General features: G+C 37.0%; 1 protein-coding gene across 2 annotated transcripts in view; it reads left to right on the top strand.

Moving 5' to 3' along the window:
- THADA (THADA armadillo repeat containing) overlaps window positions 1-16,569 on the top strand; it is a 154,371-nt gene that overhangs the window by 46,248 nt on the left and 91,554 nt on the right. For both annotated transcript variants that reach the window (XM_041477307.1, XM_041477306.1), the window contains exons 27-28: window positions 3,810-3,899; window positions 5,263-5,394. In XM_041477307.1, the coding sequence (XP_041333241.1) occupies window positions 3,810-3,899; window positions 5,263-5,394 (222 nt within the window). The remainder of the gene's footprint in view (window positions 1-3,809; window positions 3,900-5,262; window positions 5,395-16,569) is intronic.

Genomic DNA, 16,569 nt, shown 5'->3' with positions numbered 1-16,569 from the left:
CCTTCCTATCATCACATGCCTTCAAAGTAACTTCTTGACAGTTGATGGGACATCTATATTCAGTGAAAGATTTTTCTTCCCCCCTCCTCCCTTTTGCCTGCTCTAGAATCTATTTAAGAGCAAGAGTTTGGCTCAAGGGCACACAGACAAGTGTTAGGAGTGGTGGGTGTAGCTTGATTCTGTATGACATGGTACAGAAGATACCTCTGTATTACTGTTTCGTGTTAATGGAACATCTTTTCAGGTGGGGAGAACTGAATGAAAAATGGCAAAGAAACTATTGTATGTCCCTCTACATAAACATTCTTTTTTCAGTCAGTCTTCTGAGTGCTAAACCATGACTGCTGTGTCTAGCCATCAAAATGAAACCTTTTGTGATTGGGTTGTACTCTGTCATCTGGCTTTTGTGCAGAATTGCTTGCATGAAAAAACATTATCATTGCTAAACTGGAAACTCTTGAGACGTAAATATTGCATTTTCTTAAGTACTGCAGTATTCTGCATGTATACAGTTCTTCAAATTATTTGTGCAAGTGAACTTAGTGGGATATTAGTGCTTCCATTAGTTTCTCTCTCAGCCTTTCTACATCAAGCATAATTTTAATTATGTACTTGAATGACATTTTACATTTGGGAAGAGGGATTTTATAGTAAGCATCATCGGCCCATTGATAACTTTTCTGTTTCATTACTCTACTTCCTCTCTCAGTAAATAACCTTCCACCAGTTAATTGTTTGGGTCTCAGTAATCCTGTTTGAAATTCTGGATTGTGATATTGTGCTTCTTAGAGTTACTAAAAGGAAAAAAGACAATACTATTATCGAGTCTGTGGTTGAACATACTGTTGAAGATGATCTCTGAAGCAATATAAAAATAATTTCAGCTGGACATGTGGTAAAATAGTAGTATCTTAAGGCTCTTCTCTGTTACTTCTCTAATAAACACATTTTAGGGGGAGTAGATGTAAAATCTTGTGATCTGAAGAATGTTTGGTTTAAGAATTTAATTATGGTAGCGCTATTGCCAAAAATCTGTGTTTGAACTATGTCAGTGACTAATGGGAAGGTAGTTATCTATATTTTTAATTGAAACCTATTGTCCCCTGTCAGATCTGTTGTAGAATAGAAAGAAAAAGTTTGTTTCATGAAGACTGTTGGCAGTGGCTTTTGGGTTGTTTTAGTCCACATTTACTTGATATGTTCTTTTATAGCTATGTCAGGGGTTTGTCTTATTTTAAAGATATGGATAGCTTATTACCTGTAAAGCCTATCTCACATTGTGTGCATATGTACATGCCTGCATGCTAGTGATACAAATAGATTCATGGGACATATCTCAAAGTGCTAGAATTTGTTTTTTAAAGAAGTATGGTTTTTTGATGAAATGAATATAAATTATGTGGCTTAAGTGTTATGAACAGTTTTGAAGAGCAGAACCATTATACTATTTTTTTTCCAGTCTCAATTACAGTACATAAATAGTTGTGTGTACATGTTTCCAGGAGGAAAAAGCATGGTCAGCATTAAAAAACAAAACAACTAAATTCCTCTGTTCCATACTGTCTAGCTGTTTTGCTTTCTTCTTATTTCCAGTTGTGCATTTCCTTGCCTTGACATCCCCAAGCAGTGGATTCACACTTAAATTAATGCCTTGTATTTTGAGCACACTTCTGAACTGGAGGCCCTTCAAGTCTGCTTAGACAGTTGTGTCTCCTTTTTTCTGAAAATGCCTGGACATCTTCTCTGCAGATACTGCCTATCGGTGGTTTTGGTTAGGCTGCCTTCTCCTGTCAATAAGCTCTGGAGCAGTAAAGCAAGTAGGAGGTTTTGTAGGTTATGTAAGTTACCCTCTTCAGTAGTTACAATTTTCTTTTCCTGTCAAAAAGATTTATGAAACCATGCTAATTGCAAAGAATTTTGAGGCTTTGTAGAGATATTCTGTTCCATTATTTAATATTGATTCAAATGTGGCTGCTGATTTATTAATACATTTAAAATGAACCTGGTTAAAAGTACTTGTGCTACTTGGATGTAGTCTTCTCTTAAATTTCTAAGCAGTGGCCATCTATTCCATAGGAAACTTGACCCTAATTCTGCTTTTGCTTTTTGCACTCTGTAGCACAAGAAATGGAGAGGACATAGCATTTTTGGATAGAACTTTTTCTTTTTAAATACTGAGTTCTTAATGTTTTACATCGGAAAATTCAGTAGGATGGGCTGTCTGATCTGATAGACTTTTTTTTTGTTTTGTGCTGTCTCTGTCTTTGCATCTTCAGTTTGCTACATACTTTATGTGCAAAAAAATTTAAGTATTTTTGAGGACACTGTTAGAAAAAATTGCAGGGGTGTCTTCTGCTTAAATAATAAGTTATTATCAATATTGATGTCTTTAAACTGTCCTCAATAGTGCTTCAGTTTATATTAATTCCGTTTTAATGGTTCCATGTAATTTTTTAGTCTGAAATCTTCTTTGTAGCTATAACAGCTACTGCAGATTCCTTGCTTTTATTTCTAGCAGTTCACTATATTGTATATATATTCACAGAATTTTTCTTAAGTGCCTTGGGAAAGTTTCCTGTCCCTCTTTGAACATTTGTTTCCACCTAACAGTCTGGTTTTGCTGTGTTTATTCTGTGGCCTGTGGCTAAGGCATGTTATGTTAGCTGAGTGCTGGAAGGAGCTGTGCTGATGTTTGCCATGTGCTCGTTTACTCGTGCATGATTTTTTTTTTGTCTGCTTATTTTTATGCACATTCAGTCTTGCCATCTCATTGTGTTATTTTTCCAAACCTGGATCTGTCTGCTTATTGGAAGTTTTGCATTGGAGTCATGCTAACATAGAACATTTATCTTGGTTGATCTTGTGGCAAGCAAACTCTGCAGTTGGCTTTGTTTTTCTAAATGATGGCCTTTCATTTATTTATTTTTAAAGGAAGTCTTTTTAATCTGCATACCATCTATGTCTAATTAAAGCTTCCCCACAGTAACATTCAAGTGGTTCTTGCTTCAATGATGCTGAATGGTTTCATATAAACCATGAAGCCATCCTTTATCTGATGAAAAGATTGTAAAACAAATACAGAAGATTTTTACTTACGTCTTTTTAGCGTGGATTGATTTGCTGTTGCAGCTTTAACTGTGCCACCCTACTGGTTCTGGCTAGGGATGAGTTCCTGAGGTGTTTGGACATTGCTCTGTTTTGAACATGGTTGCTCCATCTAAGGAGGCAGGAATGTGGCCTGCAGTGTCACTGCTGCCATGTGCTGGAAGCAGCACTGTGGAAAGAGGGCTAATGGAAGTTCAGACTCTTCTGCCACTGCATTTTACAAATCTTCCATGAATTACTATTATGAGGTGCTTTTTAGTAGCAGCAAGCTAGTTATGTGTATCTGTTAGTACATGTCTACTAAGTGTATTCTACTAGCTATTTAGAACATGAGCCATGCTGAAGCAAGTGTCATCTTCTCTTCTTCAACCAGAATATTGTTAAAATACTGTCAGTATTTAAGCTGTTCTATCTTTTTTTTTTTTTAGTGTGATTAAGGGGCTAAGCCAGAAAGGCCTGATTTTAGCTGACAAAGTGTCAGTGAGCACACTTAGAGACAGTTCCTTAACTTGTGTAAACTACACTCTTATCACTATTTTTCATGAAAACATTATGCCTTATTTGAGAGTTCATTGTGTGTGTGTGGTTCTTCTGCCTCTCCAGCTTCACTGTAGCATCAGAAATACAACAAATAAACTGATGCTTTGAGTGTAACTAATTACTGCAGAATGTTAATTATGACTCCTCTTCATTTGTTTCTGCAGAATGACAGGAAGGGAGTTTTTCTCTCGGTTTCCAAGTCTTTATCCTTTCCTTCTCAAGCAGTTAGAGCTTGTAACCAGCACTTTGAACAGGTAAGATGATGTCTAAGAAAACTTTGAGATAGAAAGTGAAGTGAAAAGGTTGAGTTGTGTCACATAGACACCCTAGTGCCATTGTATACATCAGTGCTTCTTGAAATGATACAGTTCTAATGTTTTTTGCTAAGGCTTTTTTCTTTTACCTGTGGCACATTGCATTAAGTCTCTGAAGATTGAACTACTGTTGACTAATTAAGAGTTGCTGTGTTCTTAGGATCAGATGTTAAGGAACTTATGTTTTTCAGGGAAACAGAACCCGGGTGTTTGAGTGTCTCACATTTAACAATGAGGCTTCCCAGCATGTTTAAGTGATACGGGGTCATAGGCCTCAAGTAACACCACATGAACACTTTCCAGCCTGTGGCACAATGACTCTGGGGAAGGTCCTTGATCTTGTTTTAAAGACTCCACAAATGGTGGCTGAGAGCTACAATTTGATCAATGCAGATGATACCATTTGGGATGACGCTGTTACCTCCAGGTTCACGAACTTTTAAAGTAAACCAGTGCTGGCTTTGTTTTTTCTTAAAATGCTGTGATATAAACTGTGGAAGTTGAGCAGCTGATTTATGGGTGAGGTTCAGCTGACTGTTTAATGGGCCTAGGAAGCAGGAGTTTCACCAGTCATTTATGTTTTGCAGTCTCTGCTCTAGGAAAAGAGGTTATATATGTTCTGCACAGCAGTCCACTCTACCTGATGTTACAAAAGGTGACAGTGTCATCACTGGCAAATTTTGGGAAGTTTTTCAGTCGAAAAAGATGAAAACTGCTGTCTGAAATATTGGTCTTGAATCCATTTTCAGTGTGGATTAAGATTTGTATCTTATTATTAGTTGTTAAATAAATCAAAAAGTATTGATGTTAACTTGGTTTTCTGATTGTTTTTACTATATGAATAGTAGACCCTTGGTGTCAGTGGCAAGAACTATTCTTTAGTAAAACGTGTTATTTATTAAACACACATTTCCTTTCAAACTGATAGAAGTACCTTTTTTAAACCACCTTTTTGTAACTCAGATCTCTGATTCCTGGTTCATAGAGAAACCTTATCTGCGGGTTTTTAATATTATTTAAAAATGAAGGCAGCTCACCACTTGGGAATAAAGGAGGCTTGGAATAATGTGGGAAAGTGAGAGCAATACAGCCATGAGTGTCTTCATTAGAGGGGTCCCTTGCAGAAGAACTGGATGCCATATTTGGTCCCAGCAGGGTTTGCACTCCCATGTAATGATCAGCCTAGGATAACTCCTTGAACCAGAGATGCAGAATGCTATTTTGTGGGAAAGAGGCTTAAGTCTAGCATGAAGGAGGATGCTTTTTTTTTTTCACCAGATGCTTCTTACACCTTTTTATTTAGTGAAACTGAAGAGTTGAAAATCCATCCAAGCCTGTTTCTTTTGCTCTTAATCCTGGGAAGGCTGTATCCATCTCCAATGGATGGCTCTCACTCAGCGCTCAGCACAGCACCATTTGTCCCCTTTGTTATAAGGTAAGGTGATTTTGTAGTGGTTTCTAATGTGATGGGAGTTCTTTCTTGAATCTTCAGAATTTTTTAAATAAAATGCCTTTTTAAGCTTCTCTTCGGTTTTAGTCCTTAAAGGAATCATTAGTTGTACTTTCCTATATTATTATTGTCTTGGAGAATTAGAAAGAATTTACGTAAATCATTGTATGACTTGTTTGAAAATCTTCATCTGCAAATGCTGTATGGCATCACTGCTGCCACTGAGAGGGTGGATTAAAACTGATGTGCTTGACAGATTTTAGCAATACAAGATTTTCTATACAAGTTTCTGATGGGTTTCTTCAGTCCTGCAGAATGATTGTTTGCAATATTTAAATGTATTGTCTAATGTATAGATTTGCAGATGTATGTGTGTATCTCTTTCCATATCCATCCATGAATATACATAGGTAGATAAAGATATGGATCTGTCCATCTAATGTGTTTCTAAGATGACTTTTCAAATATTTATACAATGTAACTTTCATTTATATGGTGGTTACAAGAAGATATTCAGCAGACATTTTGCTACTCTGTATGCCTCCTGTTTGGGATTAGGAGCCTCACAAGGGAGTCAGAGCTGTGGTGGGTAGGGAGAAATGAGCATCTCCAGTATTTGAGAGGAAGTCTTGCTATCTGTGTGAAAGCTTCAGTGCAGTAGGGTGAGAAACTTCCATGCTTAATCTTGCTGGTCTGGTAGTGAAACAAGACAAGGTTGTTATCCTAATATCTTTCAATTTCTTTTAAACTACTGTTTGTTAGAAAATAGCATCTCTATCTGCCTCGTTTTCACAGCAGATATGATGTATCTCTTGCCTTTTATGATTTTTTATGAATTTTCAAGAATAAATACTAATTACAATTGTTTCTGAAAGGAAAAAAAACCTGTAGTAGGAGTTTTTAAATACACTGTATTTAACAATAAAATATGTTTGGCTTTCTGCCGTATCTGAATCCTAAATGCTTTTTGGGGAAATGTTTAAAACTATTTGTTACAATTGGTTCTGTTTTGATGCCTTTATTAATGCACTGGAGAATGCTTGTTTTGGTTTTTTTTAATGCAGTGTTTCAACATAATTTTGGTTATTGCCAATAGATTAAGTTTTGATAAGCTTTTGGTTACAGCCTTTTAGTTTTGTCATTTTTTCTGTTACGTCCACTACTTTTTGCAAGGTACATACACCAGCAGAATAACTGTTCACAGTGACCTAGCTTATTGTCTTGAGGTTATTTAAATTCATTCAGAAGATTTGGAGGGAGAACCCTAATAAAATCTTTAAGCTAAGAACCTGGAATATTTAAGAGACCTGTACTGTTGGATGTACTTTCCTTTAAATGTATTCCCAAAGAGGAATGATGTGGCAGATAGACACAGTTTTCTGCATTTCCTTTCCATTGATTTTGGTAGTAAGCTGGGGATTTAGCTGTAAAAGTAGCATAAAATTACTATGTATTTGTGACAAAAAGTTGTAGGTGGGTGTACAGATGTGCATTTTCTGTCTCGTTACTTAGCAAAGTATTGAAATTTTTATGGTTGCCCAGGGACAGTACCAAGGATTCTGCAGAGGTAAATGTATTTATGATACAGCTCAGTGTGTTGTTGCTGGCTGTATTTCTGTCTGCAATTCTTACACCCTTGTTCTTTCAATGCTATGGGTGTTTTCTGTTCGTTCTGACTGCATTTGTTGGAATATGCAGGGATGATTTATCTTGGTAAAACAAATACGTTGCTATTTTCCCTTCTATTTCCCTTTCTATTTTTCATTATGCAGTAGCAAATGAACAAAAATAAAATTGTTTCCTATTCATTTGGTTGTTCTTCAGAAGGTGGTAATGAAGTAACCTATTAGAGAGGATCAGAGGATCTGGTGCCAAAGGCCCTGTGTACCAAGTCATTAAATTGTGTATATAAACTCTTTCTTTGAATTGCTTAATGCAATGTTGTGTTCTGTAGCATCTGCATATACATATAATTACATGGTAGTCCAATGCAATGATAACACGTTATTGCTATACCATACCATGCCTTACCATGAGATTTTTGTTTAGGATGGTGTGCCAATGTCAGGGAGGGATGCAGTGATGTGGTGAGGAGAGAGAAAAGGTGAATGTGACCCATACATGGTCTTAATACCCCTTCCAGGGCTGAGCCTGCAGGGAAATGACATTCAGTTGTTGTGCTGAGAAGATGAACAGAATATTGTGTTTGCAAGCAAGTGAGCAGTTCTGTGAACAAAACTGGGTTGAGCAGAAAGAATTCAAGTTGGGCTTTTGAAGAGTTTCTCTTAAGCTTGAGTGGAATTTTCCATCTAGTGGGAGTAGAGCTGTGGTTGCTCTGACCGTGCCGAGATGAATTGCACAATATGAGCAGGATTAAATGCTGCAAGGACAAATCTCAATCTCTGTGCACATAGTTGTTACTCCCTGTTGAGCTAGGGCATTTGATTACCTATCTGCAGTTCTATTAAGCTATTTTTCCCCCTGCAGATGTTTTATTTGGAAGGGAACACTTTGATTCACAACTTATTACCTCACTTTTTATTTTTTTCAAAGAGCTAGATAGGTCTGTTTTAATGGTTACTTTCTAAGATGAAAGAATGTACAGCATGTTTTTGATTAACAAGGGAGGTAATCGGGAGGTAATGTTTTAAGTATGAAACAAAAACATAACCTCCCTTTTGCCTCCCTCTCCCTTTTTCAAAGACCTGTAATCTCTTCAGAATGATCTAGAATTGAGTTACCTTATGTCCTCTCGTACCATGGCACTGACAGAGTGTTTGTTTATTATTAAACGTTCTGGGCTGAATGCTCTGAAGGAGTAAAATGGGTATTGCTGTATTAACTTGAATACTTCTTCACTGCTTGAAGTCTAGCTCTGTTTAAGAGTGTGACTTCTTAATAATTTAGAAAGTTTTCTAAAAATTAGCTTTAAAATGTCAAGCAGTATAAGGTTTTAAAACTTTGTTGGATGTATGTGCCTTGGCTTCCCTTTGACAAAACTTAATTCTTCATGAAATTTCCTCTTTAAAACTTCAGCAAATAGGCAGATTTCAAAGCAGTGCTGCTTCTAGGTGTATTATGTTGCAAGAAATGTGAACATCTTCCCATGAAATTAACAGAGTTATGAAATAAACACTGTTTTCTTGGGCAGAATTTTGTAATCTATAATGCGTCTTCATGCAAAATGGAGGAGCTGAATTCCCAAGGGCCCTGATGCTGTTTCCAGTCAGGGACCTGGGTGGGTGGCAGAGGGAAGCACTTCACAGCTGTCCTCTTTCTGCCCTTCTCCATCCACCATTCTGGACTGATAGGGTTTTGGTTTTGCTCTTGAGAGCTTGTTGTTGCTGTACAAGGATAATCACTGTGACTGTTAGCTAATGACGGACACGAAGATGCAAGGAAAACTGTGTGTGGTGAGGAATAATTTTCTGTAGGATGGAGCATTGTCATTTTTTAATTTAAAAAATTTAAAAAACCCTGTAGCTATTCCTAACAGACTGTTTTGGGGAAGGAGAGCGAAAATTCTTATCTATGAGTTTTGGAAATAGATTTATCCGGGTTTTTTTTAGCTTCCTAGCAAGCAGAGCAGCTGATCATGCATTCTGAGGCTCTCTGTGAGTTTCAGTTGTGTCTTACTATTTCATAAATGTGAGAGAGCTCACTTCTTAAGGCAAAGGACTCAGATGGAGTAGTATTAATATTACAGAAGAAATTTTTACTAATTAGAAATGTTACTTGCAACTTACTTGCATGTAGGTTGCTCATTTGAGAAAGTTACTCCTTGTTGACTTGTGCTTGTAAGTTTGGTTGCTCTGTATTGTGTTTGATTATGTTAAATTATAGCCAGTCTGTCAGGCTACGGTTCCACTGTAGCCCTGTGACAAAGTCTGTATGGGCTTCACAGGAAAAGAAGCACAAGAAACAGGCAGTTGAAGTTCTAGTAACAAGATATCCTCAATTTGTTTGAGAAAAGCTTGGTGGAAGTAATTCATGTATATATATTTTATAAGCTGAAATTGCTGTTTATGTAAGTTTAAATACAGATTCGCTGGTGTTTGTTTTGTTTCACACATGTACACTTACATGATCTGTGTGGGTTTGGTATATCAGCCTGTATCTGACTTGAAAGCAGCCGTCTGATTTTCTGTAGGCTGAGCACTGGTATCTTTTGGTAAGTGGCCAAACAAGGTAGATGACTGTGCTAACTAAGTGTACTTCCTCTGCCTTTCTCCTTTTTTCCCTGTATTTTAGTGTGGCATGGCAGCACTAGAAGAATTAATATCAAAACTTCCCTGGCTTCAACTGTCATTTCTGTAAGACTGGGAATCTTACCAGGGGTCTGATAAGGAAAGAGCTTTTGTGGGAATGTCTTTTTGTATTCGATTAAAATATACAATAAGCTGTTTGTTGCAGCCTTGTTGTATTAAAATAGCTCCTTTTGATCACAGTTGTTCATGAAAGTATCTCCCTGGCTTCCCATTCAATTGCACATCTCAGTCTTTGGCCTCTGGTTTTTTAATTTGTTTTGGGGTTTTTTTAGTTCCTAACGTTTGTTTAGTATAACTTCTCAGAATTGTAACTGTCTGCAAATACTGCATTATATGGAATCCCTGTGAGACTGGCAGCAGGCTCTGACCCATTGGAATACCCTGTCCTTCTTGAGGAAGCTCATGGGGCTGGCCAGTCATTGCAAGATGAAGACAGATACCCTTTTTATTATGGGCAAGGCTGGTATAGATATTTAAAAAAAAAGAAGCAATGTATACCCCTAAAGCATACATTTTCTTTTATATTTTTATTATATTAAATCTCTTGCTTGACATCTAAATTGGAAATTTTGCATAGCTGGGGGAGGAGGAGGGAAGGACAGGAATTCATTTCCCCACTAAGTTTATCACTAATGAATTGGGACTGTCTTGGAAGTCTCCCATTTCTACTTACTCTGTTGTCTGTGCAATCCTGATTGCATAGTGATTAATACTGATATGTAAAAATATTTGAGTCACTGTAAATATTTATTAATAAGAAGAGTTTCAATCTTTTTTGTCCTTTTAGCAATTTTAAATAACAAATTGTAAACAGGCTGTAATTTTTCCCAATTTGATTAAGTTCAAATTGTAATGCTAGAGAAGAATGTAAAGGGCTTGATTGGCAGTGGGCTGCTCAACACCTTCTGATCTACTAAAACTCTTTATTCATCTTGTACATTCTTTACTGTATTCCTGTCTTTCCTGTGAAACTGTAGACAGATGTGTCATATCTAAGTGATGCTGATGGGAAAGAACAGCCCTTAGGTATTTGTTATTAATTTCTTACTCCAGTTTTCACTGTGCTCATCAGTCATTGCCAGATTGTCTGAAGCAGTTTAGGAAATATGCACAAACTGCAGGGAGCTGTCAGATTCATGGGAAATAAAGGGTAACACCTAGCAGAGAGGCATTCATGAGTACTGAGAGTAACTTTTTCCAGTGTTGCAGACTCTTGAAGAGGACTGGTGGCTGGGATCTTGAGTTGAAATTTGATGTATGTTGAATTTGATGTATACTTACTTGAAACATGATCCAGTAAAAAATATGAACTGTCAACATATGATTAGTGAAGTAATTTTATTATTCATTTCTATACTTAAAATTGAAAGCAGGTACTCTGCTGGTCAAGATAAGTATCCAAAAAATAACATTTAGCTTATTCTGGAAAAGTATTTGCAGGAAGAAATATGAAAATGGAGAGAAGAAACAGATTGACTCTCCAGATGATGATACGGGAAACCAAGTATAATGATATTTTAAAAAGCCAATATTCTTTTAAAAGAACGGTCTGAATTTGAGTCAATACTGGGAAGGCTGTTTAGTAATGGGCTAGATACCTTTGGTGGGATGGCTGAAAGGAAAGTGTCTTTGAGAACCCAGATCCTTGGATGTTTTCATGGGGTCTGATGGTACGTTTTTTAAATTGGTCGTGTTGCAGTTTTGCTTGCAGTCATGTGAAACTTTGAAAATCATCGCAGGGTGCTGAGACTTGATTTTTCCATTCAACTTCCCTTTCACAGAGTTCAAAATAATGACAGAGTTGCTAGGACAGAAAGTAGTCTTTGTTTTGGTTTTTTCCCAACTGTTTAGATAGTAAGTGGTGTGTTTTTCTTTGTTTTTCTGCAGTTTTGAAAAATCATGGTAGCTATTCACAAATTAACAAAGTAGAAATATGATTGTGAATGAAATTGTCTTTTTCATGATCTTGCGTTAAGAACATTTGTTTTTTCTCTAGAGTGCTGTGAACCAAAATGGAGGCTCTGCCCTCACGTAACTTCAGTGGTAGTTAAATAAACCTAGAGGCTTCCTACCTCGACAAACTCTTTGAGATTTCTTGATGGGATTTCAAGAACAGATGCCATTTAAATTGTGTCAACGTGTTCTATAGGAAATCTCCATTTGACAAGAACATATTTCTGTTTCTCTGAAGTTTATACACAGTATTAGTAATCGTTTTCATAGACTCAGATGTGAGAGATCCTAGATGTTTTGGCTTGCTGAACCACAACAATTCAAGTTTCTGATGTTGATTCAGCTTGGTATCAGTTGGCCAGTTGTTTACATTAACCTGGACCTTGGTGACAAGAAGAGAAAAATGTCTATAATTTTTCCTTAGAAAGCCCTTGGAAACATATGGAGAAACAGCTCCTGGCAGAGCTTGTGGACAGCTTTCACAAATAAAAGTCTGTGTACTTTGCCTACATACCTTCTGCAGTATTTATGGCTACTCTGCTTCATTAAATGCTTGTGTGGAAAATACTGCCCTTACAAAAACATAGGATTTTATCTTAATTGCCCAAGTTGGAAGAATAAAATACTTAACACAATGTATAAAGAGACTAGAAGTTTGGGCAACCATTAACTTCACTTGAAAGGAAATAGATAAGAATTTAAAGGATTAGTACTGCATAAATAACATGAAATTAAATTTGGCTTGTTTCTGTTCATGATTTTTGTTCAGACACTTTCTGAGCTACATTTATGTGTTGATTGTAGATCTAAAACCTCCAGCAAACTGTTGGTAGTTTAGTAATATTTTCCTACTCTTCAGTAGGAAAATATTTCCTACTCTTCAATAATGAGAAGCTATATCAAGTGTCAGGTTTTTCTGTGTTTTTATTTTAATCTTATTTTTTGTTCTTTAGTCTAAGATTATCTTCAGGCCAATTACAGTACAGGTTTCCACAGAGAAATAAGTTTTTAAAATTAAATGCTTTGGATACTTTAATTGCTAAGAAACATGAAAAAACAAAATGGAAAATGGTTGTGTTTCCTTAGAAGAAAAATACATACAAGGAAATCAATAAATTAAAAGAAGCTGTAGGTACATGTGTAGGAAATTATCATTGGTATTGCAGGAAACCTTACTCTCCCAGTAACAAATAGGTACTGTCCTGCTGATTCATGTACAGTAAGAAGTCCAAGTTGCTTAATTGTGTGGAAGCATGAGTGTTGTTTTTAATTCTATTTTTGGACCTCACTTAGCTTGGGAACCTGTCACACTGCATTTGAAGTTGCTAAAGGTATTCCTTTTGGAGATAATTTGAAGGGGAGAAAATGAACTAGTATATAATCATGAGGAATGCATACAATGCTCTTGAATCTTAATAACCAACTTGTAATAGGAGCTGAATCTGTTGCTAAATACTTTTCTCTCTGAGCTTTGACCACCATCCATGTTTTCCCCTGCTCTAATTTCTTGTTTTTTTAATTCTTGCTTTGGAACTGATGACATAGCTTGGACTGTATAGCTGCATCATGGAGGAAAGGCAGAATCTCCTCATACTATCTACCCTGTTTATACAGAACCAGACAAAAGATTTACCTCTACTTTTTTCTTAGAGTGCATTTGTTGGGACCTTGTGGCACAGCTAGCTTGAGGATTTAAAAAGTACCATGTATGTGATTTTCAGTATTTATATTTTTCAATCGCTTTTATCTTTTAAAAGCCATGGTGGCTGTTAAAATGCTTTAACCTGCAGGCAGAGGTGGTTGGTTTGAATTCCAAAGCCTTTCCTGCCTCATGCTGCATCCATCTCCCATACTCTTTGTGATGGTGGTAGAATACTTGGTTTGACTTCAAAGCTGCAGAACATTCAGTGTTTCATTAATTAGCAATGACTTTGTTAGTAAAGCACAGATTGTGTGACAACAGCCAGTAGAACCTGGAAATAGGTATTTGTCTCCTTGTTAGTCCTTCTCACAACTGTAGGAATCATTTAATATAATGAACATATTTTCAGCAACAGATGTAATTTTTCAAATTAATTCTACTCATTTGTTTCTGTGACCTTTATCTAAAAGGTAATCCTTATTTGTGTTGTTAATTTGGGTAATATGAAGTCTGTTGAGGGGTAGAAATAAGAAAGGGTGGAAAATAAGAACATAGGAAACACCTGCAGGTTTGTTTTTTCTTTTTTTTTTCCAAAAGAAGCTTAAGATATTATTATTTACAGCTAGTGTTCTGTTGTTTGTAGCCAGAGTAATAAATTAGATACTTTGATGTGTGCAGAGGAGTATGGAATCTTTGTGCCTTATGAGAGCTGGTCATAAATCACATCAGTTGGGAGGGTGGTTCAGGATCTGAGTGTTGAAGCTGGAACAGAGCAGTGGAAATGCATTGAATTGAATCTACGGTTACACGGAGCGAAACCTTCTCAGATTTATTGGCTTTTTGTTCTTGATCACGGACTGTTTCAAGTAAACATGTTTACATCCAGTTCCTCATGCACCTAGATAAACAGTACTGGGTTCAAGGTGAAATACTACAGTTGTTAATAGCCCTCAGGATTGAGTAGAAGTGTATCACATGAGGATTTTGCAAGTTTTGTTCTCATTGCTGCCTTGAAGTGTAATAAAATTAGACTGGCATAATGTATGTTTTTACATTTGACAACATTTTAGATAATTCCTAGATTTTAAAGTCTACTTATATCAGATGCATGTAAAGGTAGTGTCACATACTTGAAACACTTCCCCTCCACCACCCCCAAGCACCTTTCAAATCAAAGAAGATGGAGCAGTTTTAAATGCAGCTTTGCACACACATCCATGCTATCCAAATGGATGCAAGGCTTCATTGCTGGTATTTCCTGCAGAGAGCATGAGCCTGCAGCAGATTTGTGTTGTGCTGTTGACAGGTGAAGCTGAGTCTGGACGGTGAAGTGCAACGATTGGAGGTCCTTTTCTGCCAGTACCCCCACAAGGCAACTGCTGTCACATAAATGAGACTCATCTCAGGGACAGCAGTGTGCTAAACTGCTGCAGGAGGAGTAACCTGAGTGGTTTCGTAGCCTTAAAATGCTTCTTTCTTAAGCTGCTGGGTTTTGCTGCTGATAGAAACTGAGTTACTGTGATTGCCAGAATTGTGCAATAATATTTCTTGATGCAGATTGTGAGATTGCTTCTCGTAATGGCTGCTAAATTCAAGATAAAATAATTTTTTAACAATACAGGTAGGAGACTCAGTGTTAAAGTGTATGGTTTAGAGCTTGGTGTGACAATGAGCGAAAAATTGCTAGATTTGGTTAGAATGTTATTTTTCTGTTGCTCAGTTGTTTTATTTGCATTCAGTCTTTCTATCCCTTTTTGAGAATTGATCCTGTTTAGTTTTATTTACAGGTGAGAGGTTAAATGTGAGTGGGATCCAGTAAAAATCAAAACTCTCTGTTCTAGGGTGCTGCTAGAGGATGGAAAAACTAGTGTAGGTTTTGACATTCTTCTGGCAAACTTCTTGCGTAATTCAGGAAGGAAGCCAAGTGCCTTCAAAACATGAGAGATGCACACCTAAGTGCCTTCAGGGTATGCAGAAGTTCAGGGATAGGTCACTAGTGGTGACTTGGCATGACATCTGGCATATGCATGTGAAAAAAGGAGTATTTTGGAAATATTATCAGTGCTGTTTCTTGCTGGGGAGTGGGGATTGGAAACAATTGATTTTCTGTGAGTGTTAGATTTATAAACAAATAAATATTTTAAATAAATGAGAAGAAGCATTGGGAATCTTAACCCCTCTCAGATTTGTTGATGTGAAATACCTTCCATGTATTCCCATACGTGTTCCTATGAAGCAGATGCTTTATTGTTCCTAAACTTTTGTGATAATTTTGTTCCTTACTATGGACTTCATAGGCCTGTTGTTCTCAGGGTTCTCACTAAGGTGTGAGTCCCTGCACCCTGTGTGGCACCCTGGAGTGTGAGAAGTGTGCATGAATGTACAGCAGGTGTGCAGGACAGTGGCAGGCTGATGGCTGCCTTGCCCTTTGGGCAGGTAGGAGCTGTGGAATTGCATTTCTCTCGGGCACAGAAGGTTGCAGAGCTGGGTCCATGGCGTCCTGGGGGAGTTCTCCATGACTGGGCACCTGTGTGGTTGCTCTGCAGGAGGACTTCAGGCAGCTGAGAAAATTTTGCCTGTAACATGAAACTATTTTCTTCTTTCTAAATATAGAGCAGTCACTTCTATTTTCATTATAAATTTGATAAAATAATAGAGTGGAACAAAATTTGGCGTATAGGCATATAAAATACTGTATCTCCATATATGTAGGTGCATGTGTTATAAGATGTTTTTACAAGACAAAAAATTTAAAGACAGGTTATTTAAAAATGTGTAGTAATTCATTGCATTGTGTTTGAGAAAAAAAACCCTCTTGAAGCATGTAGTGTTAGAAAGTAGCCTTGCGCAAGTTAGAGGAAACCCTGGAATTTCACCCATTTTCCACTCCTCCTGTGAAAACATGTCAGATTCCTTGGGATCTGTAAAAGGTCATAAACAAAATTAAGAAAGCATGGTTCAGCAGAGCTGAATGAATGGTTGCAGACAATCACTTCTTAGGTTTCAGTTTACTGTGAAGTAGAATTAAAATGTTTTTGTTATTTAAAGAAAAATAAGTTCTTTTAGGAATAGCCAAGCTGAATTTCTTCTTGCACCTTGTCAGTACAGGATTGAAGCTTGTCCCTATGGCAGAGCTGCTAATTGGGACTGTTCTCCTTTAGCATCCTATTGTGAAGGAGGGCCAGTCTGTGAAAAGGAAATGTAAAGGTGGTCATCGTAAAAATCATAATAGAACATACAACCTTATTTGCAAGGCTGAAAACTGCCTCAAAAACCTGTTATTCTGGGGGTAGTTTC

This window comes from Pyrgilauda ruficollis, unplaced genomic scaffold (genome assembly GCF_017590135.1).
Source record: "Pyrgilauda ruficollis isolate IOZ18807 unplaced genomic scaffold, ASM1759013v1 scaffold4, whole genome shotgun sequence".
In the NCBI taxonomy this organism is placed as follows: Eukaryota; Metazoa; Chordata; class Aves; order Passeriformes; family Passeridae; genus Pyrgilauda; species Pyrgilauda ruficollis.
This window is presented reverse-complemented; position numbering and strand designations above follow the sequence as displayed.